Source organism: Zonotrichia albicollis, chromosome 12 (genome assembly GCF_047830755.1).
Source record: "Zonotrichia albicollis isolate bZonAlb1 chromosome 12, bZonAlb1.hap1, whole genome shotgun sequence".
Lineage (NCBI taxonomy): Eukaryota > Metazoa > Chordata > Aves > Passeriformes > Passerellidae > Zonotrichia > Zonotrichia albicollis.
Window position 1 is genome coordinate 3,395,732 of NC_133830.1, and position 27,299 is coordinate 3,423,030.

Consider the following 27,299-nt stretch of genomic DNA (forward strand, 5'->3'; position numbering starts at 1 on the left):
AATTATGTAAAATTCAAGTATGAACAAGCAGCTCTTCTTTAAGCACAACTGCAGACCTTCAGCCATCCCACAGTACTGGTCTCCAGCAAAGAAAATCCCAATTCCTTGGAAGCAAAGGAAGACAGTGAAATCTGAATTACCTTCCTCCTCTTCCTCTGTACAGTGCTGTCTGGCACAGGAAGCATCTTTTTCTTTATCCTGAGATGTAGAGGATGCTTCTGTCTCTTCCCCCATGCCTGAAGAGACTTCACTGGAGGCAGTTTGGTTTGGTGCATCTCTGGCTTCCCCTTCCTTGTCAAATTTAAGTCTTTTTACCTCATGTCCTTCTGCTTCTGCAGGATCATCCTCAGAGTGCTTATTTTTCACAGGGCTGCTCTGAGCACCTTCTGATTCAGACGCTGGTGATTCACTACGAGCAACAAAACCAAATGTAGCTTTTATTGAAGACAAACATTCTGTAACTTGTCACACTTTAAGAAAAGAGTAGCAACTCCTTTGATTTAAAAATATTAAGTAGTAACAACAGAATTTGCTCCACTTTCTACATAACAAAACCTCAAAGTTATCACTCCTGATTTAAGACTCTATTATGCATCCCTTAGAGGGTCAGTTTTTTTAAACTATTTTTACAACATAAATAAAAAAACATGAGCTTCAAACACACTCCTCCTGACAAACCTGTGTTTCTTCTCCTCTGTTTGCTGCAAGCTGGGCTCTTTATGCTCTGTGCTGTCTGGCAAACCGTTGGTTGTCATGGGAGCTGACAAGGAAACCTTCGTCCGACTCACGGGTCTGGGGGTCCCAGGGCCATTTACATTCGATCTTTAAAAATAATAATGAAAAGTTAACCCAGCCTTTCAGCCAGGTCATTTGTTCCTACTTGGCAGAAAGTAGTTATACCTTTTCTTTAAAAGATCAACAGAACTAAAAATTAGATGAAGGGCATTGCTGTTTTATATTTAATAAAACGTTCCTTGCCTGCAAGGTGCAGATTTGATAAAGAATTGAAATAACAATGAAGTTAAGAGAGATCAAAATACAGAGTACATGGCCCACGTGCTCATGCTTCCTCGGTCCCCATTCCCCAGTATCCCATGTCACACCTCATTTTTAAGGGTGCTTATTCCCAGAACTCCACTGCTTTGATCCAGAATGAACCCCTGGAGCCAAACTCACCTGTCAGTGTACCCTGGTGAATTCCCGGGGAACATAACACCATTCATCCGATTTAAACTACTGGAATTGTTTTTTCTAACAAACAAAACAACAACATGTTATTAATAAAGGAACTTTAAATCACTTCAAGCTTGTTTGCACACAATTTCCCAATCCCAATCTTACAAAGCCCCCACTGTCAGTCCCCAAGGGATTTTATTTATTCCCAAATTATTACACTTGCAGGCACCATCCCTGCTGACTGAACTGTTGAAAACAAAAGCTGAACTCTGCCTGTTTGGCTTTTAGATACAACTACTGACAGCAACAGAGGGACATCAGACACACACATGCATCCTCCCTGTTACCAACACAAGCTTGAAGTTCCATGGAAAAGAGGATTATACTCACTCTGAAGATGGATATACACAGCTGACAACCATGACATTCTGTAATATACAAACAAACATATCAGGAGATCAGAAACAGAAGCTTCAGCTCCTGACAACATTCCAGAACTTTTAAGAGTCACAGGATTTTGGTCCTATCTGTTACAATACCTCTGCTCCCTCTGACAAGGTCAGGCCATCATTACACTAAAATTCAGGATTTTATTCAGTTTGTTACTGTCCAGCACATTAATCCTCAGGCCTGAGTGTCTGTAATTTCTAACTGAGGGACCTCTGGAGAACAAAGCATTCAGAAATGCTGAAGGATCCTGTTGTGGAACCACATTCTCCAAGTCTCTTCCTGGCTCCTGAAGGATCCCATGCTCTGACCCAAGCCATAACCTGCCAGGTAAGACACCTGTGTGCCCTTCTGAAGGCACACTCTGCTACAGCACAGGATTTAAATACTGAAACAAAGGACACTGGAGGGAAGGGGCCTCCCTTCCTCACCTCTGGATCTACTCTGAAACCAAACATGGGAGGGAGGAAATTCCTGATCAAAAGATTCAGGGTATTTCTAACAAGGACTCCATACAAAAACTGCCACCCTGCACAAACTACAGGTGGAGCACTGCACAGTGATTGGGAAACAGCAATTGCAGCCCTGAGATTCATTTTTGTCCGCAGTTATTTTTAAATTGCTTTTTGCTGCTGAAAGGCATGAAACAAACTCAGACATTTAAGAGCAGCCATTGGGTGCACTCTGGCTCTGAGCCCCAGGGAAAGCAGCAGAGCCTGGGGAGCAATTGGGAAGTTATTAAGTGGTGCCTGTGACTGTGGAGCTGTGTTTGCTCTCACAGAAATACATACCTTTTCCACACCTCTTAGGAATTTGTCTGTTCCTGTGTAATTCCTCCTAGGATCTGTCAGCAACTCACAGAGTCGCTGGATAGTGAAGGGGATGCTGCAATGAAATAGATTTGTAACAATTTAATTTTATTTTATAAGTACAACTGTTAGGAAGCAACAACGTTATCAGTTTCTCCCCCTAACTGAGAAGGAGGAACAAAACCAGGACTGAAATTTGTTACCATGAGCAATACTGGGTTTATTTTCTCCTGTCTCATACAAAGCTGTTTCCTGTGCTCACCACCACAAAACCCAAGTAGAATCCTAAACACATCATCCCACATCTCACAGGATTCATTTAAACAATGAAAAGGAAATCAGATCATCATCAGTAAACTTTCTGACTGTACTATTCCAATACACAGAACAGAAACTGTAAGGGATTCAAAACAAATTGGAGTCATACACACTAGAGCTAAAAAAGTCTCAACTTGTAGTTTATTTCAGGTTTCACAAAACACAGTTACAGAAAAAGCAGTAAATGTTGGAATTAGTGGAACCATTATACTTCAGCTGTTACAAATAATCTATTTTGCTACAACTGGACAATGCACTCATCTATCAAGGAACAGATCAGGAAAAATAAGTAGTAATAATAATAATAAGAAGAAGAAGAAGAAGAAGTGATGTGTAGGCCCATAGGAACCACATAAACACATTTTTGGTTTTGACAATTCTGCACTCAGTTTCATCCCTGGTGAAATGAGAAACTGAGCCTTCAGACAAGCAACACTTTACAAACAATTCCCAGTTACCTGAGGTGTCTCACACTTTCAATCCAAGTTCAGTGTCACATTTTAACAAATTTCTGTCCAAATTATTTCAGTAAAATGATGAAGTACCATGCATTTTTATAGTTAACTATTGGAAGCTGAAGCCATAAGCATTTAAAAGTTATCTGAGAAGAATGTTTGGTACAATACAATATTTATGAACCATGTCATGGCTGGGAATACAACTGACACCAAATCCAGAGCAGCATCAATCCTGACTGACAAGTATGTGTGTGTGTCCATCCCTATACTGTAAATTTCTGTCCAAACTGCACATTTGTTATTTTCTGAGGGAGTCAGTACATGGGATTCCAGCCTGTGTCAGGAGCTAACACAGCATGGATCTCCAGCTTGCTCATTAGCCAAAAGCACATTAGAGATGCCCAGATCTGCAGCAGCTCAGTGCAGAGAGGTCAGCACAGCTCCAGTTCATCATCCCACATGACACTGCACTTCAACTAAAAGGCAGCAGAACTCAGAGAGTGACTAAGTATCAACAATTTAATTATGTTTTCCAGAACTGCCTGTACATTATGTTACTGAGGAAGTCCTAATCCTCAACAAACCAGAAAAACCACAGGAACCAGTGTTCCTTCTAATTCAGTTTATTACATGAAGGCTCTTAAGCTTGGCAATAGCTCTGGCTTTATTAATTTCCCTTCCCTTGCTCTTCATTGGTCAACCAGCAATGTTTGACACCCAAATTCTTCATAAAATTGTCAAGCTTAGAAGAGACCTTAAAGATCAAGTCCATACTCACAATATTCAGATTCTGCACAGTGCCTTCTTTCAAATCACTAAGAATTTACTCAATTTTTTCATATTTCCATATAGATAAAATATTAAATTGATCTTACTATTTCTTGTGATGGTCATTTTGGTTTTGGGTTGGAAACTCATAATTGAAGAGATTTTGCTATTTTTTAATAGAATACAGTCCATTCAAAAATCCATTTATTCAACAGAAACTAAAACATACAGATTTTGAAATTATTCTCCACCAGTCAGATCTGTAAGACATGCTGGGAAATCAGTGCCTGGCTAATTTGGGTTTAGCTGTACTTTTAAGTGGTCCCCTGGAATGCTGTGACATGAAATGTTTTGGAACATCAATGCAGTGCTAATTCCCCAAGTACAACAGAAAATTCAAGAATTGTGCAGCCTGCAACTAACTCCAGAAGGAAAAGCTGTAAAGCTGTGGTGGTTTTTTTTTTTTAAACTCTCTGATATAATAAGTTAAAAAGAAAAAGGAAAAGCCAACTCATTTCCCTCCAAATTCCTCCCAGCAAAGTGAACTTCGTGCATTGAGCAGCAGATGGCACCCGGTGTCACACAATCACCCTTCTGCACAGAACTCCTTCAACATTTACAAATGCTTTTAGCTGACAAAACCCAAAGTTAACTTCACCTCAGGAACTCTTTCTGGTGAAAAATTATTGCTTTAAAATAGTTCAACAAGGTGATTTTAAAAGAGAGGCAATTTAAATTGGTGTAAATCTATAAAGGAACACCAATGTCAAGTTTGTGAGCAGTACAAGAACTGATTGTAAATACTCAGAAATTCAATTAGCTCAGCACATGAGCTGCATGAATAGTCCTGATCTAAGGTAAACACTTAAAATTCTATACCAACACACTCAAAACTGCACTTCCAGCACTACAGTCCAGAGTGAATAACAAACCAAAAATTCATTTGGACAGGACTGAAGAGGGATCTGGGAACATTATTTAGAACAGCTATATTAAATTGCAGGGGGAAAAAAACCAAAAATGAAATGTGGATTATGATTATTTTATTTATGCTGTGAAAACTTCTCTGTCATCAGAGATCCCAAACAACTGAGAACTTGGAACTTCCTTGTTTCACTAACAAAGGATAAAAAAATGACAGAAGTTCCTACTCCAAAGCAATTGTAAGAGAACTAAAAAGAGACTCTGGCTCGGCAGACCTGTGAAGACACCATGTCACATAAGATACAGACAGATTAAAACAGCCAGTTTGTGCTTTTTTTTAAAGGCACTTCAGCTAGAAATGCCCAAAACAGGGGTCACTCTCAATGTGTTATTTCTATGACTCAAATTAGAAGTTTGTACAAATTTGCCACTTTGAATGAACTCCTTCCCTCTCTCTTAAACAAACACTGATAAAATGTCCCAATAATAAAGTGACATCAAGTAGGTTCCTTGTCTGCCCTGGTACCCCGAAATGACACCCACAGCCTAAAGCAGCCTGGATATACAAATCACACAACCCAAAACCTGCTGCTGCTTTTTGGACAGATCTTGATGTGATTCAGCTTTCACAACCCCATCCTCCCTGTGGGGGTTACAGGATTTACTCTGCAGTCCCAGCTCCTGAAAGTGCCCAGGCATTATCTCCTTTAAGGTAACTGATGGATGCAGTTTGCCTGCTCTGAGCCCGGCAGTCTCAGGGCAGAGCATGAGGCAGCTGAGCAGAGCTCCAGCCAAGGATGGACAGAGCAGGCACAGCCTCAGCTCCAGACTCTCCTGCAGAGGTTTGCTCAGTGCACTTGGGAACAACAGCAGATAACAGCAGCCCATTCATGAGCTGGCCCTGGGAGAACATGACCCGTTCTGTGGGCAATGAAACGTGAACAAAGAGCTGGGGGAGGCGGGACAGAGGCACACTCGAGCATAAAGGATAGGTTTGGTTTGAAATTCCTGCAGTGAAGCAGCCCGGTATAAATATTGGGGAGCTGAGAACAAGCTGAATTTCACATTCTTAGAAGTCTCCTACCTGAGAGCAATCGTGGGGGGAAGAGGAGATCTGACTTAAAACTCCTAAACTGCAAATAAATGAAGTAGCATGGAACAATGACAGTATAAATGATAAATACAATACTAAGGACATGTCAGTAGTGCCCCTGAACCTGAAATTTCAGAGTATCAGGAAAGGCAAGATTTAGAACATGCCCATTTATCAGGAAGCTGAGAAAAATGCTGAAAGTCTCTTAACAAGCACTGAGCACCACAAGCAGGATGACTCAGCTCGTGGCAAGTTTGTAATCCAGTTTAACAACAAAAATAGTAGGAAAGCTAGTAAAAAGGACACACCAAATAAGACAAAAACATCAGGAGCTTTATTTGAAAGGAAACAAAAACTTCCAAAATTAGGAAACCAGCAAAGGGCACAGATACATTTCAATCTAGGACACTGTCATCAACAGATCAAACACCCCATGTCCTTCATCAGTATCACTTCAGCTAGAAATCTGAATCTGGCATAATTTAGTAATTCCAGCCCAGGTACACCTCTGCCTCCTGGTCACACCCTGCTTCTCACAGCATGGTTCTTCAAAAGCCACAAAACAATCAGGAACTGAACACCAGAAGACCTCTGTCCATTTGGTATTTCAAAATGCACTAAAAGAAGTCTGACTGGACTGTCTATTTAATCTCTTAAATGCACACAGTAATATGATACTTCTTTGAACTGCACTGTGTAAAAACTAAACACATATTGAAAAAACAAAGTGAATGTCAGCACAGCATGTCACATGTCACACTTTTCATTCAGTGACACAATAATAAAGTTCAGAAACTACTGTAATGTATTTCCAAAGTGTACATGTGCTTCTGCTCATCTATGCAAGGAAGCAAAATGAACAGTCACAGAGACAGGACAAACTACTATGTTAAAAACAGGGGAAATATGTTTGTTATCCTGATCTTAGAAAACAAAGGATACATACCCATTAAATCCAGTAACAATTTTCAGGATTCTTTCTTTCATCTCTTCAAAGGGAATATATTCCACGTTTGGATTGGGGGGCCCTCTTGGTTCAGGAGCTGAGGTTCTGAAATCATCCATGACTTTCTCCAGTTTGAAAATAAAATAGCCTTTAAACTGAGACCACTGAACCCTGCATAAAACACAAGCATTGAGACACAGGCAAGTTAGTCCTAAAGCCAAGAACAGCAGTGTGAGTTTATGTTTGCATAGCAGCCTTCACCCTGGCATGCCAGCCCTGAGATAAACGAGGCAAGCAATGCTGGGCTGTTTTCCTTCCTGAGTTTAGAGCACGGGAACTATTTCAACAATTACATGGAACAATGGTGCACAAATCAACTGCCACCAACAGCAGGGGAAGCCATTTCCTTAAAGAACCAACATCCATGGACAAGGCAAACCTAAACCTGAAACACACACGTGTCTATCCAATGTAAGGGAGCCTACAGCTTCACTGAGCTCATAACAGATGGAAGGGGAAACAAACAAACAAACCACAAAAACCCACACCAAAAATACCCACCACACCAAACCATGGAGTTGTTCAAGTTTGAAATCCATAGAGCAACTGTACACAGCACTATCTGCTCCCCTCACAAAACCTTACCAAAGGCCTTTGTAACTCCACACACCCTAAAAACATCTCATGGTACCTCTTCTTCTCAAAAAGGCAAATATTCCTGTATCACAGCTGGCACTTGCTGACAAATAACTGAGCAAAACTCTGACTCCCAATTAACATTCCCACAGCAGTGAGCTATTAAGATGGCTCCACGTTACCTCCTGCCTTACAGCTTCAAGTTTCATCATGGATAAAATTGCAGTTTTTGACATTTTCAAGCAAACAGGTCCCTCTCACTGGGTACAAGCCCCTGCCCACCCATGGCAGCCACAGGAGCCCCTGAGGGCCTCCCTGGGCTGTGCAAGCCTGGGCAGCACAGGGAGCCACGTGAGAGCAGCAACCCATTCCCTTCAGCATCGATTTGTTTCTGCTCCTGATGCAGGAGCTTGCACAGCTCCAGCAGGAGAAAAAGAACAAACAGGGAGTAACAAACCAACAATAAAGAAAGAGAGAAAATGATCTTTGACATTTCTCTGTAACACACACGCTCTGGCAGGAGCAGGCTCAAAGCAAACCAGTGTAAAATGTGAGCCCCTGGACAGCCCTTCAGCTCCTGCTCAAGGCAATATTCAATATACAGAAAACTATTTAGCAAAGGCTCTGTCTCTACAGCCCTGCCTATTTCTGAGCCCACACAGAAATATGTGGGGCTGACCCAGCTGTCTGTGCTGGGAAGCACACGTGGTGATGTTTGCTTCTCCAGCACCACCAAATCCCAAAGCATGGGCCAGGGAAGCTCTGGCAGCCTGCTTGCACCAGAACAGCAGGGCCACGTCATCTCTGCCTTGATTTTCTCCTTTGTCTCCAAGAAATAATTATGAGATGAAAAGGGGGGAAATACAGCTCAGGTTTATCTACAGAGATCCAAACACAAAGCCCTGTCTTTCACCAAGAATGGAATTCCAAAGAGGAAAGCAAAGCTCTGTTTTCCTTCACAAGAGACCTTCAGGCACCTCACAACAGGAGGGATCACAGGACTTAGTGAACAATAATAAAAATTAATAAATAAATAAACATCAAGGTCCCAAAAGGGAATGTATGGATTAAAGAGCACTACTGAGTCTAGCTGGATTGTCTCCAACCAGCACTCTACATCCAAGGCAGAACACCATAATGTTCCACTGTACACTATCAGGCATTACTACTGCAAATGTTCAATTAAAAGGCTGTACAATTCTGCAGTGTCACCACCACGAAACCAAAGTGTTAGTAACAAATCACAGATTTAATACATCAACAAACCACAGCCACAGTAAATAACCCCATGACAGCGTGGGATCACTCCCCACAGAGCATCCCAAGAGCTTTCCTTGCCTCATGAAAGGGGATTCCACTATTATTCTAAACATTCTTTGACAACCCCATTTGGATATATTTCCACACTGTAAAACTTGATTTGTTCTTTGTTTTCATTGTTACTTATTTCTTGCTAAATAGTAACACTTATCTTTTCACTGACTATTAACCCATCAGTGTTTGAAATAAATCAGCAACATGAGGTTTAAAATTGCAATCTCCTGCCTGAAAGCAGCACTCACCAGCTCCTTCACAATGCTGAAACTGCAGAAAACAAAGATTGTCATGTTGTCCATATAGAGATGTTGAGAAAACTATCACTTGGATTTCAAACTACACATTTTAATTAGCATTTCTCCCATTATAAAAAGGCAAAGAACTCACATCTGCAACACACTGACTGACTGACACAGCAAGCAGCTCTGAAGCTGCACTCCAAAGCACCTGCTGGCCGGCCAGGTGCCACAGGCCAGGCCGCACCAGAGGCAGCAGGGATGGAGGTGAACTCACCCTGCCATGGATGCCAGGGTGAGCACAGAGAGCAGCAGCAGCTCCAGCCAAGCCCCAGGCACTGCAGGGGCTCAGGCTCTGTGTCCCAGCCCCCCTGGGCTCCTCCTGCCCGGCTGCAGCAGCACAGCTGAGCTGCTCTAAGGCCGCTGTCACAGCCAGGGCAATCCCAGACACAGCAGCACTCAAACAATGAACACAGCTGTCTGTGCATCTCTGACAGCACTGCTGGGCAAATCATCAACTCCTTTCTCACCAAAAGAACAAAATGATTTCTGCAGGCACACTAAGATTTCCTCAGTTCCCATTTACTCAGTGGAAGTGACCAGAAGTGTCACAAGAGCCAAGTCACCTTTCCTGTTTGACCAGTCCATGACAATGACACGTACAGTTGGCACCAGCTGCACTTTACAAACTCACGTGTCCCATCTCAACCCTTCCTAGCAATGGCTGAGCTTGGCAGTACAAAATTAAGATTACAAGTCACATATCCGGCTAGCTATCAAAGCAATCTTTATCTACAACTCTCGAATTTTTTTCCCCATTCATGGAAAGACTGGTTGCTTAGAAATACAGACAACACAAGAGACAAACAAGTGCCAAATATCTGTTTTCTAGGAAAAGAAAAATATTCCACATGCATCATAAGCTTCCTGAGAAAGATCTCTATTTTCTCTGCTTTGTTACACAATGTGAGAACTCAAAACCAAGACAAAATTTTTGGTCAATATTTGGTCAATATTTTCTATAGTTAGATCAAGAGCCAAATGGAAGCAAAAGAAATTTTTTCTACTCTCTGCTTTATGTACAAGCCCATTAAGTTTTATACACTGGAAAATAACTGATTAAGAAGATAAATTCTGTAAGAAAAACAAATTGAAGAAATTCCATGGAAAAAATACTGTTGGTACTTTTTTTCAGAGCAGGCTTGTTTATAAATACTTGCTCTTCCCACTCAGCATTGCACATAATCAGCCTTTTCTTCCAAACCATGCTCTTCCTGTCCACCACACCAGCTTGGGAATTTGTATCAGAACTTTGAGAGCTTTCAGAGCCTCACAAAGAAAAAAGTTACTGAGAGCACTGCATGATCTGAAACAACACCTTCAAAAATAATACCTACAAAAATTAGCTGATCAGTATGAACAGTTATTAGTATTAGCTGATCAGTATGAAAAGTACCAACAGTATTTTTTCCACGGAATTTCTTCAATTGGTTTTTCTTACAGAATTTATCTTCTTAATCAGTTCTTTTCCAGTGTATAAAACTTAATGAGCTTGTACATAAAGCAGAGAGTAGAAAAAATTTCTTTTGCTTCTATTTGGCTCTAGATCTAACTATAGAAAGTACTGACCAAACTTTTCTCTTGGTTTTGGGTTCTCACATTGTGTAACAAAGCAGAGAAAAAAGGGGTTTTCTCAGGAAGCTTATGATACATGTGGAATATTTTTCTTTTCCTAGAAAACAGATATTTGGCACTTGTTTGTCTTGTGTTGTCTGTATTTCTAAGCAACCAGTCTTTCCATGAATGGGAAAAAAAAATTCTAGAGTTGTAGATAAAGACTGCTTTAATGCTAGCAGGATATGTGACTTGTAATCTTAATTTTGTACTGCCAAGCTCAGCCCATTGCTAGGAAGGAACTGGTTTTCACTATGGATGAGACACGTGAGTTTGTAAAGTTCAGCTGATGCCAACTGTACGTGTCAAAATGTTTTGGTTTGCTGCACTTTCCTTTTAGAGAATGATGGCTTTGTAGTTATCTACATTTTCTGTACATCAAGGCACCTTTCACTACAGTATCTGGGTCACCCTGTGTAAATGTACCTGCACAAAGAGCTCTCCTGGCCTAATGGGCCTGGAGTTCCACACATGCTCCAAAAAATTTAGGAAAAAATGCCAGCTCATCATGAGAGTCTCTGCTTCCCTCCAAAGGGAAGATCCTGCCCTTTACCAACCTCAATGATTTGCCCTGGCATACAAAAACCAAGAGGAAGAAACTGATTTTAAGTAAAAAGCCCTTAACAAAAAAAAAAAGTCAAGGAATGGCTGAAGAGGAAAATCAATCACAGCCCTGCAGAACTACAGCTTGTATCCATATAGGCAGCATCCATTTCAAATGTTCCCAGGGCAGACACAAACGTTGGTAGTTTAACTCAAAAATTTAATTGGTTTTAAAAAAGCACCTTTAAAAGTCAAGCAACAAATGAAAGCATGGAAGCTCACACAGAGAACAAATTCAGTCTTTCCACCTTACTTAAACATTTTATACATGGTAAGAAAGTGCCTCAAGGTATGAGAAGATGTTTAACACCAAATATTGCACCCCTGACCTGGCAATTTCATTGAGCATTAGAAACATGAGAGAAAAATGGATGAAAGATTTCAGTGTTTGAAGATGCTCAGCTGTATTTTCAAAGTCCATCAGGAAAGCAGACAGCACCTGACCAAAGAGCCAATCCTACAAAGAACATCAGCAAGTTTTGAGAAGATTTACATATAATTAGAGAGACAAGGTGACAAAAGGCTAGGAAAGGGTGAGGGAAGACATGAGACATGAAAGGAGCCAGAAGGGATTAAATCAAATGACAGGCTAAGCAAAAAAATTGCTAATTAATTTATTTTTTTCCCAAAAATCCTACACATAACTAACAAAACCCCAGAATGGGATCAAAATTAGTAAATGAAGACAAGAAACTTAAACTCTAAGAGGAAAGCCACAAAGGAGGGATGGGGAACTCCAGAGTCAGAACATGAAACAGTAACACTGAGTCACTGAGAGTTGATGAAGCAGCAAAAATATCTCCACTGCACAGGGAAGAATAAAATACAACAATAAAAAGAAGAGAGATTCATTTAGACACAATCTAGCACTGTCAGAGCAGAGTCATGGAAGAACACAACCCTAAATAGCTCTGTTCTCTAATAACAGCAATCAATCTATTTCACACCTGTACTTGAATTACATGATTTGCTCTTGGAACTAATCCATTACTACAGATCGACAGAATTTGCCAAGCAACATCAACCAAGTTTAGAAATGCACCAATTCCACTTGCTGAACAGATCCTCAGCAGGGAACAGGCCACCTCAGACACAAAGCAGGGCAAAATTTGATGCCATGCTTTGATTTCAAAGAATTAGTAGCAGAAAGTTGCTTGCAAGGAATGACTGTGTCTCTGCTAACATGATTTGCATAGGATTCATCCTTCCAAACATGCATATCCAAACAAAATTGCATTTTACATGGAAATAATCTGATCATATCATTCCCAGGGTGTAAAAGACATCCCCCCATTCCCTTATCTCCTGCCAATGCAAAGTGCTTGTCCTGGAGAACAGTGAAAGCAGCTTTCTGTCTTGCCACAATGGTTACTGGGGAGGAGAAGCAGCTCAGTATCTGCACTGGTGTGTCACAGCATTAACTGGTATCTTCTTCTGACCACTGGACAAGTTTTTGTACTTGATTCTTTGGCCACTTGTTATAGTCATTTGGGAGATAAGGTATCAACAAAAAGAGCAAAAAGCCTGAAATATTTAACAAAGTTGTTTGGGCAAGACCCAAAACAAAGATAAAAATCCCTACTATTTTTAAGGGAAAACAATCCATGTTGAACAAATGACATGGCTCCCTCTCATGTATTTAGCACTGCAAGGTTTTGCTGTGAAATTGGAGGCTGGGCTGCCAAATCTCCAGGAGTGCAGAAGGCAACTCCACTGATTTACTCATCTCCATTTAACAACTGACAGAAAACATCAGACACAGCCCTGGGGGAGTGCATCTGGCTCATCCACTTCACACAAACTCTGCAGATTCTAAGGTTCAAACTCCAGTAAGATTTATTGAAGCAAAGCAGGACAAAATCTAAAATTGACTGAAGAACTGGAGGAAGAATTCAGAGTGCCTGAAACAAGGCTAACTCCAGAAATGAAAGTACTGCAATTGTTCCATAAATCTTTCTGGAATTGCCTTACAGATTAGAGGTTTAATTAAGAAAAACATTATATTGAAGAGATGTTAAGCTTCCAGAGACCCAGCTATGTACTTAAAACATGAAGAGTCCCAGGAGTCCTGGTGGGATGTCTGTCTTCAGATTTCACAGTGTTTAAGTTCATTACAAAATTACTTGATTTAAATTTTAAGAGGATGCCATCTGTTTTGGAGAGATGCTGAATACCACACAGAACATAAAATGAGACCAAAGTGGATCTACTATTGATTCTGTTCATTGAACAGGCCATAAAAGAAATATCAGAACTTAATAAAAGGAAATAGTTCCCTCTCCACACTTCTCCCACTACTGGCTCTCTGACAAGCAGAAATTTAAAAACAAACAAACAAAGAATCAGCACAAAATACTCCCACCAAATCAGTATATTTAGGATGCAAACATTTAATGTCCAGCTAAACTGATGTTAAGGCAATGTCCTCAGAACACCCAAGGAAAGAACCAGAGGAAATCTCTGAGGGAGTCACATAATATGGAATAAGAGATGTCAGTCACTGCTGTCACCTTTGCCCCTCCAATTTGACATTCCCACAGAGAGCTGCTAGTAGGAAACAGGTGTTTTGAAGTGATTTGCCAACTTCAGTAACTGTTTCTTTTCTTTTGTGTCTTGTTCTAGAGCTCATAGGAGATGAAGATATACTCTAATACACAGTCATTTTCATCCAAAACAAGTGAATTCCTTTGCTATTCTGGTCAATCAATGGGATCTCCAGAACTATTTGCAAAGTGAAAAGGCAGAGAAAATGAAGTGCACGCAGCAATGACACACCCAATCAAAGCCCTGGCAAGGTGTGGGATCTCAGCACCTCAGGACTGAGGTGCCGAGTCACCGAGACCACCCTTGGGGGGCTCGGGAGTCCTGGAATGTTGCCGGAAGTGTCGGCTGTTAACCGAAAGGTTGGTGGTTCGTGCCCACCCAGGGACACCAGTTGTCCGGTTTTCGGCTGTTTGGAGGGCCTGGAAAGGCCCGGGGTGGCCTTGGGCAGCCCGCGTTCCAAAGGATGAGAAGAGGCTTCAGTTCTTTTCTCGGTCTCGGTGTTTATTAATTGTTTATCTAAAAGATTTTCTCTCGGCCCGACAGAGCTCTGCTCAGCAGCCAGCCACGAGCACACTGTCCTGCCCTCCGGACAGTCACCTATCTTTATACCCAAAGTTACGTGTACAATATTTATCATTTTTCCCCAATACCTTTCACCCTTATTGCCCAGTGCACTTTTAGTAATGACCAATCCCAAAGTGCCACCATCACCACAGAAGATGGAGGAGAAGACGAAGAAGAAGGACAGGACACGCCCCAATTCCTCCATCTTACTTCTCTAAACCCCCCTGTACAGAAATCCTAAACCCTGTGTCTCATCCTCTAATTAACTGATCCCTTCACCATTCACCCCGGTGAAACCCTCCTATCCTCATACAGGTGTCGTCTCCTGTGTAGGATCAAAGTCCAGCCACCAGACACTTCTGGAACATTCCAGGACTCTCGAGCCCCCCAAGGGTGGTCTCGGTGACACCTCAGTCCTGAGGTGCTGAGATCCCACAGCAAGGCAGCACTTTGCAGCAGGCCCTTGCACGGCCCGTGGCTGCCAGCAGGGGCAGGGAGCAGAGCCCAGGGCAGGCAGGAGCAGCCCCAGCGCGGCCCCTGCCCCCAGGCCGTGCAGAGAGCAGCGGCAGGAGCCTGCCCGGGCACTCTGTCCTGTCCTGTCCCCCTGCCCGGGCACTCTGTCCTATGCCCTCCCTGGCAGCACCCAGGGATCCCCTCCACAGCCCAGGGAGCTGCAGCTGCCCAGGGAACCCTTGGAGGATGGCACCGAGGCCACGCTGAGCTCTTCCCTCGGGTGTCTCTGTTCTACTCCCAACTCCCTCCACCTTTTCATGGTTTTGAATCAATCCTAGCCTTATCCAGCACACCCAAATTTGAGATCTATTCAGTGGCTGTAAACCAGGATACCTGGAAATACACAATTACACAAAAAGGGTACACAAGTTAAAAATTTTAAGAGCTGCCTGTAAAACACAATTCCCAGCATTTTCAGACCAGCAAATGAAAAAACCCAAACCTGTTGCCATTTCACATGTCAGCTTTCATACAGGAATTACTATTTTATTATTTAAGATATAAACAGATTGATTTTTAAACATGTGTACTTTCAATTTTTTTTCAGAAAATACCACTGGCCATTTCTGGGATAAAAAGCTGCAGCACTGAACTCCCAGTAAGAGGGAGCTGAGCCATGCTGGGATCCCATCCCAGGGCAGAGCAGGGGGGTGCTGAGGTTCCCACAGGGATCCCATCCCAGGGCAGAGCAGGGGGTGCTGAGGTTCCCACAGGGATCCCGTCCCAGGGCAGAGCAGGGGGTGCTGAGGTTCCCACAGGGATCCCATCCCAGGGCAGAGCAGGGGGTGCTGAGGTTCCCACAGGGATCCCATCCCGGGCAGAGCAGGGGGTGCTGAGGTTCCCACAGGGATCCCATCCCAGGGCAGAGCAGGGGGTGCTGCCCCACCAGACACTCAGCCCTGGCCTCTGCCTGCACCAAAAGGGGCAAGGCTGCTCTGCTGCTCCCACTCGCTGCTGTGATCCCACACACAGGGAGGGGAGGCACATCACTGATCTAACCACAACATTAATGCTGCAGATAAGGCTGAGTAAGGTGTGAGATGTGACTAGCAGGGAGCTAAACCATTTCTTTAAGCAGCAGCACTCATTTATCAGGTAAAAGAATATATTTCACCTCATTCCACTCTTGTGTCAAATATTCTTTGTATTTGAAACCTATTTTTCTATTTGTTGTGCTTTAACAGTATTTTGATGTAATGATTTTGCACAGTGCTGCTATTTTCACCATTCACACAGTGCAGATTAACAGGGGAAATTCCAAACAATGACAGAGAGTTACCCTGTAAAACCCCCTGAACACCAACGGAGAGTGGCTTCTGGCAAGCAAACACCTCAGCCTAACATCAAATCAAAGCCTTAAACAAGGGCTAGATCCCTGATGAGTGCTCCTAAAGGATTTCCAAGCCGAGGTGCTGCTGTAGGGTGAATGTGCTGAACACTGAGCCGTGCTGCAGCGTGCCCCTGCTGGGAGAACACCGGCAAAGCCTCGTCCTGGGGGAGCGTCCTGTTCCCTTTCACCTGATAACTCATGTAAAATTAAACACTCACATTTTATCTGCAGCAGGCTTTTACCTCATGTTACCTTTCACTTTAATTAAAAATATATTGAAGAGTTCAAAGGAGGAAAAACTGGTATTTCCCACAAGCACAGGAGGTGTTTTTCCATTTTCACTGATTGTTGTCAGCCTAAATGCAGTCTTTGCTCTCCTTGGGAGCACAGTGAGCTCATCCCAGAACCAGGGAACTGTCAGACATTACAACTCCAGCTACTTCAGTAGTGAGTGTTCACCTCGGCTGCTTCAAATATCCACTGCTCTTGCCAGGAACAACAAAGATTAAGACTTAGTTATGGAAACAAGCAGCTGAAGAAGACATTAAAGCACTATCTGTAATCATCAAGGGACTAATTCTAATCTCTGCTGATAAATATTCAGCTGACTCTAACAGAATATAGCTGTCCCACAGAACAGAAACAAAATTTCAGGCCAAAGTTTTCTAAGAAGTACATTTGTGAACGCAGTTATCTAAAACCAAACCCAAGTACCTTTCATTTTCTTTTATTTTAAAGTCAAAAACTGACCACAGAACAAAAAAGTGCAAGATGACAACACTCTTCATTCAAAAATGAACTTCCTTGTAGCAGAGTAGAAAGCAACACAGGACACCAATGTTGCCTCTGGTATCACCAGTTTGCCCAGAATAACCAAATCCACAGGAGAACGGCTGCAGCTCCTCTGGCCAGCGTGGCTGTCACTGCTGGAGGAGCTGCAGCCACACTGACACAACATGATCAGATGTTTATTGTGCCAAGCAATAAAGCTGGGAGACCAGATTAGGAAAATGCACCCTGTGCAGCCCCTCCTGCATCTCTGCTGCAGGGAGTCCCTGTGCCTGGCACTGATGCAGTGCCCCAAAAACCCACAGGCCTCACTCAGCTCTCACACAGCTCTGCTGGGACCAAGGAAATTGCACTTGTTACTGATTCCTTCCAAACCAAAAACAAAAGCCACCCAAGTGGCTTCTCCACAGGGCAGCTGAGCTGGCACATGCTGAGCTTGGCATGCCAAGGCTGCCCTCCCTCACTGCCCTAACCCACAGGCATCAGGGGTTTGTGCATCATCACACTCCCCTGCCACTTCAAGCCAAGCATCACCAGGTATTGGCATCATGGAAATTTTGTTTTCAAGTAGCTTTATTTCTAAAGCTGAGACCTGCCAGACATGTACCAGCTTTGTGGAACAGCAGCATCAGTTTGGTTTGATAATCCACCTTCCCAAGCCCACCAGAGTGCTTTGTACCCCTCCTTCTCTGTGCACTACTGCCCCGCTCCTTCCTCCAGGGGCCACCAGGCAAAAAACCTTGCCAAAAGCTTCACACAGGAAGAGGGATCAAGGCTCACCAATTACAAAGTCAAAATGGACAAACATCCTTGCCACTGAGAAGTGTAATGTAGAGTGAACAAGACCCAAATGCCTGGGAAAGTCCTTCAGATGAAATATTAACAAGAACAGCCCCCACAGAACAGAGATTTGAGGCCCACTGGAAAATATCAGAGGTCACACTGAGGCAGCCACTACAGCAATGTCACTGCAAGGTGAAGGTACAAACCAGGAGAAACCCTGAGGGTGACAACAAATCCCAGCAAGCAAGGCAGAGAAGTGAGCTTGAGGAGAAGGATGAGCACAGAACACAAGTAAAAGTGATCACCAGAAACACAGGCAACTGCAGGAACCACCAGAGAATGCATGGTGGGGAGGTTTCTGTGCAGTGACGTGGACTGGCTGCCAAAAAGATTATCAGGAAATGTGCTCACAAGAACTGTGTACAGCAACAGGGAAGGAAGGCACACTAACACTGCAAATCTGAAAGTGCAAACAGCTCCATTTGTGATTAAAACAGCCCAATCACTCCAAAAACCTCGGTGCTGCAATCAGAGCTTGCTTTCTGCCTTTCCTCACACGTGTGTTCCATAGAGAGACCAATGTTTATTAGGCTCAGTTCATCACACACATTTTACAAGGGCAGTTGAAGTCTGACCTTTACACTGTAAACTCCACTCCCAACAGATATGAAGTGGCAGCATTTAAAATAAAACACTACAACAGTGTGTGCTTCCCAAAGCAGCAAGTGATTTCATTGATACTGCTCTCAGGCACTGCAGCTACACAATTCACACATACAGAAATTTTTGTTTATAATAGAGGTAAAAGAGTAAGGAAGACAAATTAGTGTTGACAAAGGTACATCAGCAGGCTTTCAGACCAAAGATTCCTCTCCTTTCCAGACATCAGTGGAATGGAAATTAGTAGGGGTAATTCCAGATGCTGAAGGGAATGGAGTTAGTGAGGAATAACAGTGGACAACAATGCAAGGAAGTTTACTTACATCTCTTGCTTTACTGAGAGCATGGAAATGGAACAGGCTTACACAATCAAAGGCACACAGAAAGTGCTTTCAGAAAAATAGGATTGTGCTTATTACAACAGAAATCTGAGAATTGTTTTATTTCGTGTTTTAAAAAATCATAAGGAATTACATTCCCCAAATAGGCATTAAGATTTCCAGAAAGTAAGTTGTCTCCAAATCAGGAAAAATGCTAGAACACACATATAGAGGTAGACAAATGCTCGCTGAATAAAAGCAGAGACATAGTTAAAGGAAAAAATAGACTTAAATTTAAGCATGTGAAATAAGCCAAAGAACATATGGCTAAAAAAACCTATACATTTGTAACAAGAGAAAGGATATTACACAAGCCTTCACAGTACATAGTTAAAACACTTAAACTGAGATGCAAACTTGTTCTTGTAGGAATTCATGGCTACTGTATCTTCATTTAGCTCTCCTACAGCAAACAAACTATTTCACTGCCCTAATAAACAAATAGGAAAGTTAAACTGATTCAAAAAAGCTTAAAAATGTAATAAGAAAAAAGTTCACTGCTACATAAATACACGAAACAGCATCAAAAGGTCAAAAGTATTTTTGCCATTATCTTTGGTGGAGCTGCAGTTATGTAACTTACATTTACAGTTATGTAATTTACCAAAGGCAAATCATCCCTGATCCACCTGACGGCTGCCGAGGAGGGAGGACCAGAGAACGCTCAGCTCACCCTGAGCAAAGCAAAGCTGCAGCCCCGGTGCAGCCCAGGCTCCACTGCAGCGCCAAAGTGCGGCCACACCACACCCAGCTCCACAGGCGGCGCTCGGAGCCCGGCAGGGCACCCACCCCCTGTGCTGCTCAGGGAGCCGAGCTCTGGTGCTCAGTGCCCAGCAGGGCACCCCTGTGCTGCTCAGTGCCCAGCAGGGCACCCCTGTGCTGCTCAGTGCCCAGCAGGGCACCCCTGTGCTGGTCAGGGAGCCGAGCTCTGGTGCTCAGGGCACCCCTGGCTGGCTGGGGGGAGCAGAGCTCTGCCAGCCCTGCTGTGACCGAGGCTGCTGAGTGCCACAGGAAGGGCTCCCTGCCACCAGGGAGATGGAAACAGGTTCCTTTCTGAGAGCACTGGGCCCAGGATGCTCCATGGAAATGCTCTCCCCAGGGCACATGGTCAAGCAGTGAAACAGAGCCAAACTGAGGGTATGGAATTGCCATGCTGGAGACTTTCAGAAATGCTGCACAAAGCTGTAATCTATTTTATTTAACTTTGAAATTAGCTCCCCTTGGGCACAGGATCTGCCTGGATCACCTCCACAAGTCACCTCCACCTAGTCTATGATGACAGCACCAATGTCCAGATTTGCCCTATACTCACATGAATTAAACCTGACTCAAGAAACTCTGCAGAAGTCACTTATGTTGGCCCTCCAGGAAACAGCAAAGAAACAATTTCTGTTTTCAGGCCCAGATGAGGTTCAAATAAACATTTCAGAGCTTCCAAAAGAATTTCACTAGAGGAAGAAATGAAACCAGAATGTATTTTAATGGCTGTTTAAGCTGCACTGAGGGGAAGAACCAGTGTAACTGCATCACATCCTGGGCAGTGCTCTCTGCTTAGGCCCACAAGGGTTTTACCATTAATCACTCCTGCCTACAAATGCACTGCTCCAGATTTTGGTCCTTCACCACTTTCTGGATTCCTTCACTGGCAATAAGCTTCTGCATTATACTTTCCACTACAGTAAGCCATTAAAACTGCACTTTATAGGTTCCCTGCTCCAGGGCAAGAGGGAGGGAAATGCATAAAAAACCAACATAAAATTTTTGATTGCTTTAGTTTTCAAAGTTTTATTTTCCACTTTAGAAAAATCTAGTTTGCCTTTCCAGTCCAACACATTAGAGTTTCTTGGTGAAGTACCTAAATAAATGGTTTTAAAACATTTTTGCTATTGAAGGGGCAGAGTGACTCTAAACCCAATAGAATTTCCTAAGAGGTAAAAGAAAACATCTTAAACACAGGACACAAGATCACAATTGATAAGTGATCTTCATAACTATCTTTAAGAATTCTTCAGAAACAAGAAAAAAATGTCACTGTTGCATTTTACTTCTAGAACTGCAATGCTCTGATTTCTATCCCATCCTTTACAGCTCTTTCTACTTCAGAAAAAATAGACAAGTGGATTTCTTATAAAAAAAACCTCATCCTGTTTCTAGAGGTCTTTCAGACACAGCTAAGTACCAGGAGTAACACATTTCCTCCCTCTTCACTTTCCTCAGTGCTGCAAGTCACTGATCTGGTACAAACTGGAGACAAGGAGGTTCTAACAAACTTCCCTGACTGTACTTGGTCTCACAAAGGAAATTCCACATTAGTATCTCAGTAAAAAGTCAGCTTAATTGAGGAGTATGTTACTCTGAAAAGAAGAAAAAAATTCCTAAGATTCAAGACAACTTTAAAAAGGTTGAAGAACAAACTTTATACTATATTTCACCTAAGGCTAAGTCTTACCATGGCAACTGTTAAGAAACAAAAATATTTCATAGTAGCCAAGCAATCACCCTTAATAAAGGAAGTTTAGACTGGCTCCTGTAAATGTAGGCCATAATCTCACCAGCAATTAAGTGAATGGTTAACTTTGCACAAGAGGAAAACTTCAAAAAGATGAAGTGAATGCACATCATTGTATGATCAAGATTTTACTGCACAGCACTGATAACACACCTAAGCTTACAGCGATAATGGAACCAAAATTAGCAATGTTTTTGTTCCACACCTCCCTCATAAGTGCAAAAGACCTCTAATTACAATACAGATACTGAGAGCCTTATCACAGGAGCAGTGGAGGCTTTATCACCTCTCACCCTGTGTTCCTCCCCTCAGCACCTCTCCAGGACAGAACTCGAGGACCAATGAACCGAGGCTGTCCTGGAGAGCCAGGACTGTGAGCAGCTCGTGCCCAGGTTCCCAGGGAGCTGCAGAGGCAGCTGAGCAGCCCCAGTGAACAGCGAGCCAGGGGCTGAGCAGGCCGGGCTGCTGCCACGGCAACGCCAGCGAGATCAGAGCCTCACCTAAACCTGCACCTACCTGTTCCCAGCTCCCCCATGAATAAGCACTCTGAACCAGTGGGGGCAGGGAGGTGCCAGCGACCTTACCTGGGTGAGCTGCCTGTGATCAAGCTGGCAGGAGAACCTCAAACATCACTTTAATTTACTTCATTACTACCTTTTCAAACTAATTTTACTGAGTCACCAAGATCTGCTGCAACCCTGTCTGGAAACACATGGAGGATGAGAGCATTCATCCCAGGATACAGACTGCAGTTCATCCTCTAAAAATCAGAATTCATGACAGAACCCCCATGTAACTCTCCCAGAACTAACAACTGAACACAAAAATATTTCACATTTCACTTGTCCTGATTTGCCTCAGTACTTTTTGTTTGTTACATTAGGAACAGGCTGTGACTGAGTAAGATCCATTGTTGTTCAATAATCAAGTCTGCAAACCACGGGTGTAATTACCCCTGACTAAACCATCCTCACTGCTTGTTTTTTTCAAGTTACACTCTGAAGTTTGTAAAAATCCTAACAAATGTCATGGCAAACTAGTATTTTATCTTCTCACTCCAAAGTATCTGCTGGTTTAGATTCTATTACACAAAGTTATTTTTATATAAGTGGAAATAAAGACTATCTAGTGCATTTTAAATTTGCATGTATTTGGTAGGTCTGCCTATTCCAGAATACTTGTACTTGTCAAGCTGTACCAGCTCAAAAGTACATTAAGTTCTTAAAAGGCATGTTAGCAATCTTCATATGAGTGATTCCCAGGAGATTTTAATTTTTTTACTCATTTTTTCCCTGATATTTTCACACATAACACATCAGTGAACAAACAAACATCTTTGATGAACAAATACAGACTTTGCTAGATAATCTGAAGCAAATTTAGTATTCTAAAACATTATTTCCATGCCTACCTCCAGATTATATTACACACTTCTGATGTTCACATCCAACACTTTTTAAAAAACAATTTAATGCAACTGAAAGGTTTAAGAAGGCTGAAAAGAGCCACAGACCTCAAAAAAACCAAAAATAAAACTCTACAAACACAAAAGGCAGGATCTGTATATCAGATGACAGACCCCCGTTCAGGTTTAAGTTTGTAAAAATAAAATAAAAATAATAAACTAAACTTAGATTTCCTAAATGAAAATAAAATCAGAGAGGAAATAATTTTACCAAGAACTTGTCCTTATAGAATTACTTTTTAAAAATTAGTTTGGAATATGCGTGATAGTGGCAGAAACAATAAAAACAACCTGAAGAAATATCTCAGAATGGGGAAAAAATTTTAAACATATTTTTAGTATAGGCTTACTGTGGTGTGTTTTTTCTGTATAATAAGCACTACCCCCAAAATATGAAGCATTACAGCTGTGTATGTCTGCTGAGCATGAGCCTTCTATTCAAAGAGCAAAGTACATTTCAGAACTTGTTTTTCTTTCTAAACCATTAATCCAAGCAGCACTAGCAAGCTACCAAAAAAAAAAAAAAAAAAAGAAAAAGAAAAACCACCAAAAGCTACAAAAGCTCTTACAAATTCGCGGGAGTCTAGAAACTCAAACAAAGCCCCTGCGGTCACTGGCTGATCACAAAACACTCGCAAAAGCGAATCTCCCCTGCTGGAGCCGTAGTCTGGCACTAGGCCTCAAAAACAAGGAGACAGCCTGGGCGCCAGAAAGTGAGCCACGCTACGGCAGCGCAGCCGGGGAAGCCTTTCCCCTTCCTGCCAAATAGTGAGCCCACGGAAGTCGGCACGGCGATCCCTGCAAGGAGCGCGGCTCCCTCGGCTCCCGGGCGGGAGGGAAGCGCCGGGAGAGCGGCACGGCCGGAGCGGCGGCAGCGGGGAAGCTCCGCCGGGGGAACGAGCACGGCAGCTCCGGGCGGCTCCCGCGCACCCGCACCGGCCCCGGCCCCGGCGGCGCCCAGACACAACCACAGGATGGTTACAGAGCTCAGAGAGAAACAATGTGAGCGGCTGATATCTGTATGTAAATAACACAATTAGATACTGCGAACACAGTTATACAACAGTGTACGGCAGGCGTTGCGACAGCAGCTGAACTCGCCACTTACAAAACCTGAATCTCTGTTAAAAATTCCAGGGAAAGCAACAGGTTTTTTATTGTGCTGAGCAGGATCAGTAAGACCTGACAGACACCCCAGAGCAAAGCCTATACGAGAAGTATCTCCTCGTTAGATCAAACTATCAGCAGACTAAATTAATCCATATAAAATTATATGGGAACTAAGGAAAGCTTATTCAGCTCGCTGAAGCAACCTACAGGCGAAAAAAGAATCCTGGTTAAATCGCACTGACGTAAATGCAAGAATTGTTTTAAGTCACAACTGAGGACCACCAAAACAGTCACACTTACATCGTCTCTCCAGTCTTAGCAACATGACAAAGAAACTGATCCAGTATTGGACACACTTCCTTCTTTCCTCTCTTCTCAAAATCTGTTGGCATGAGAACGACACAAAAAGAATGGTAAAAGAAGATGGGACAGAACAAAAATTCACAATAATTAGGGATTTGCTTGAACTATCAGTACAGCTCCCACATAAACACTGTTGTGCTCTCACAATGCTCCGGCTGTTCCCATGAACTCCACCAGCTTCCCAGCCCTGGGAAACACTTATTATTTTTCCTGCGGAGAAACCGCACGCACCAGAGTGGCAAAAGTTGATCTGCAACTTCTTGTGAGCAGCTACGGCACAGAAAGAGACCGATTTCCTCAAGCTGAGCCCAGAACAGAGAGGGCTGGCGAGGGAGAAGGGGACAGGTCCGGGTTGGGCCGGGATGCGAGGGAAGGGGCCGGGATGCGGGGGAAGGGGGAGGAATGAGAGAGAAGGGGCGGCCAGAGCGGGGAGTCCAGGGCGGCAGCCGGGGAGCCCCGAGAGTCACCGATCCCCCTCACGCAGCCCCGAGGGTCGTTGGGTAGGGAGAGCGGGGGCTCTGCCCTCCGCTTCCCCACAGCGACCCCCGGGCTCTCCCCACTCTGCGGGACCCTCCCCAGCGAGCAGCCCCCTCCCCACAGCGGGGGACCCGCCGCCCTCAGCGAGGGGCGCTCCCCCCACAGCGTCTGAGGGACCTCAGTCTTCCCCTCCGCGCGGCGACACCGCTCCCCCAGCCCCCGCCGCCAGCCTCGCCGCCACCTTTCAGCGCCTCCTGCAGCCTCTCGACGTCCATGATCCGCCCGGGCGATTTCCGCGCGGCTCCCCCGCCCCAGTCCCGCGCAGACCGGGCCGCGCTCACAGCAAGACCCCGCGCTCAGCGACGCTCCAACATGGCGCCCGCGCCGTGCCCGTGCGCGGCCCCGCGGCCCCGCCCGCCGGGGGAGGAGCCACGGGGCGGAGCCAATGGGCGTTCCCGCGGCCGGGGCGGGGTTAACGGGGGTCCCGCGGCAGGGGGCGGGGCCGGCGGCCGTGAGGGAGGGGCAGGGAAGGCGGCGGGAAAAGCGGCGGGAAAGGCTCGGCCGCAGCGCCCGGCCGAGCGAGCGGCGGGCACGGTCTGAGCGCGGCTCTTTTTGGGCTTCTTTTCCGGCTGTGGGTTAGCGTCCTCCTCATGCCGGCCCCGCCGTGCGGATCCTCGGGGCAGAGAACGCGGAGCCGTTTCCCCTTCACGCGCCGGCCCCTCAGAGAGCTCTTGTTATTTCCCCCCCCCCCGCTCTCAGGCTGAGGGTGACTGCGCTCCCCCCTGTTAGTGCAAGGACGTGCTTGTCTTTTTATTCTCAAGATCATCATTTGGAAGGGGTCCACCATCCAGTCCAGCTCCTGATCCTGCACACACTCCAACAATCCCACCCTGTGCATCCCTAGAACACTGTCCAAATGCTCCTGGACATTCCCTGGGGAGCCTGGGCAGTGTCCAACACCCTCTGGGAGGACCAATCTTTTCTTAATATCCTGCCCAAACCTCCCTGACAGCTTCAGGCCATTCCCTCGAGTCCTGGTCACAGGAGTGAAGACAGAGATATTGGTACCTGTCCCCTCAGCTTTCCCTGGTGAGGATGCTGAAGATCCTAGGGAGGTCTCTCTCCCCTCAGATCCTCCAGGTGACTCTCCTGCTGCCTCTCCCAGTCTGGCACATTCCCTGTGAGAATCCCCTCGCCCATCCTGTGCCAGCTCTTGGCTCTGAGGATGTGGAGCCCTGGCAGAGCTGTCACTCCTTGCTGGCCAAGCTGCCAAGGTGAGGCAAGGAGCAGACAAGAGGCTCCAGCCCAGGCCCCTCCACTAACCGGGCAAGACTTTTCCTGTTCACCTTTTTCACCAGTTCAAATGACCTTTTCCTTCCATTCTCAAAGCTGAAACATTTAAATGTAATCCCAGGACACAAAAAGCTTGTAGATAGTTTCATCATCAGTTTGTTGTGTGATCTCAGGCAAACGGGTGAGGCAATCACACCTGAGCTGCTTCATTAATGAAACATAAATTATAATTACTCCTTGTAAGGTATTTGACACACCTTGTAATGAAAATGTACACAGAGAGGATGATTTCATTTTGTGTCAGTTCCCAGCCTGCTTGTATTCACTGACACCCAACAACAAGAAAAATCACCTTGTTGGGGAAGATGTGGTGGTTTAAACATCCAAGTAAAGAATAAAGAGAAACTGTTTAATAATCCAGGGGTGTTTTTTCTTCCACTAAACTCACACAAAGCCTTGTTAAGATTTACGTTTCAGATTTAAAAACATACTTTTTGAGAGTTATAGGCTGTTCAACCCCTAGGCATGGATCAATAATTAAAATTATTTGCGGTGTAAGACCAGCAGCTACTTCTGCTCTCAGTAATGAAGCTTAGATTAGGTATCTAGAGAGCCCTGACCCAACTTGACTTAAAGCAGTTTCCCTTCACTGAAGTGTGACAGCAATTTGTAAGGTATTTCCACACAGTTTGAACCAAAATTGATTGTTGTGCTTTGAAACAATCTGTAGCAATTCAATTCAGCATTCAAGCAAGGGAGATGCAGCAGAATCCAGTGAGAACAATAAGAAAATGACAACAATCTTATATTTCAAGGCCCACTTAGGTCTTCAGAAAATACTGTACATCAATACACAGCACAGGATTTAAGAAAGGAACATAGAGATTTTGTTTGGTTTGTTTAAATTTATAGCTGCAGAACCTGAGTATGGTACAATAACTTGACACTAAAAATCATGGATCTCTGGAAGGAAAGTTGTTGGTTTTTTTTCTATAAAGTATATCACAGCCACCTTGAGACAAATTATGATTCTCCTCTGAGAAAATGACTAAAAATCTATTGTGCTTTTAAAAAATCTGGAAGACTTGGGAGTATCGAAAGATGAGAACAGCTC

The 27,299-nt window shown here is 43.9% G+C and overlaps 1 protein-coding gene across 1 annotated transcript in view; it reads right to left on the bottom strand.

Annotated features, from left to right (window-relative positions):
* The window catches only part of PPP4R2 (protein phosphatase 4 regulatory subunit 2), a 28,445-nt gene extending 3,127 nt beyond the window's left edge, over nt 1–25,318 (bottom strand). Inside the window, exons 1-8 of the mRNA XM_005490172.4 lie at nt 25,134–25,318; nt 24,353–24,434; nt 6,940–7,110; nt 2,415–2,508; nt 1,567–1,604; nt 1,177–1,251; nt 679–822; nt 141–409 (exon numbers count right to left, since the gene is read on the bottom strand). Coding sequence (XP_005490229.2) covers nt 141–409; nt 679–822; nt 1,177–1,251; nt 1,567–1,604; nt 2,415–2,508; nt 6,940–7,110; nt 24,353–24,434; nt 25,134–25,167 — 907 coding nt within the window. The 5' untranslated portion in view covers nt 25,168–25,318. The remainder of the gene's footprint in view (nt 1–140; nt 410–678; nt 823–1,176; nt 1,252–1,566; nt 1,605–2,414; nt 2,509–6,939; nt 7,111–24,352; nt 24,435–25,133) is intronic.
* Nucleotides 25,319–27,299: the final 1,981 nt, after the last annotated feature.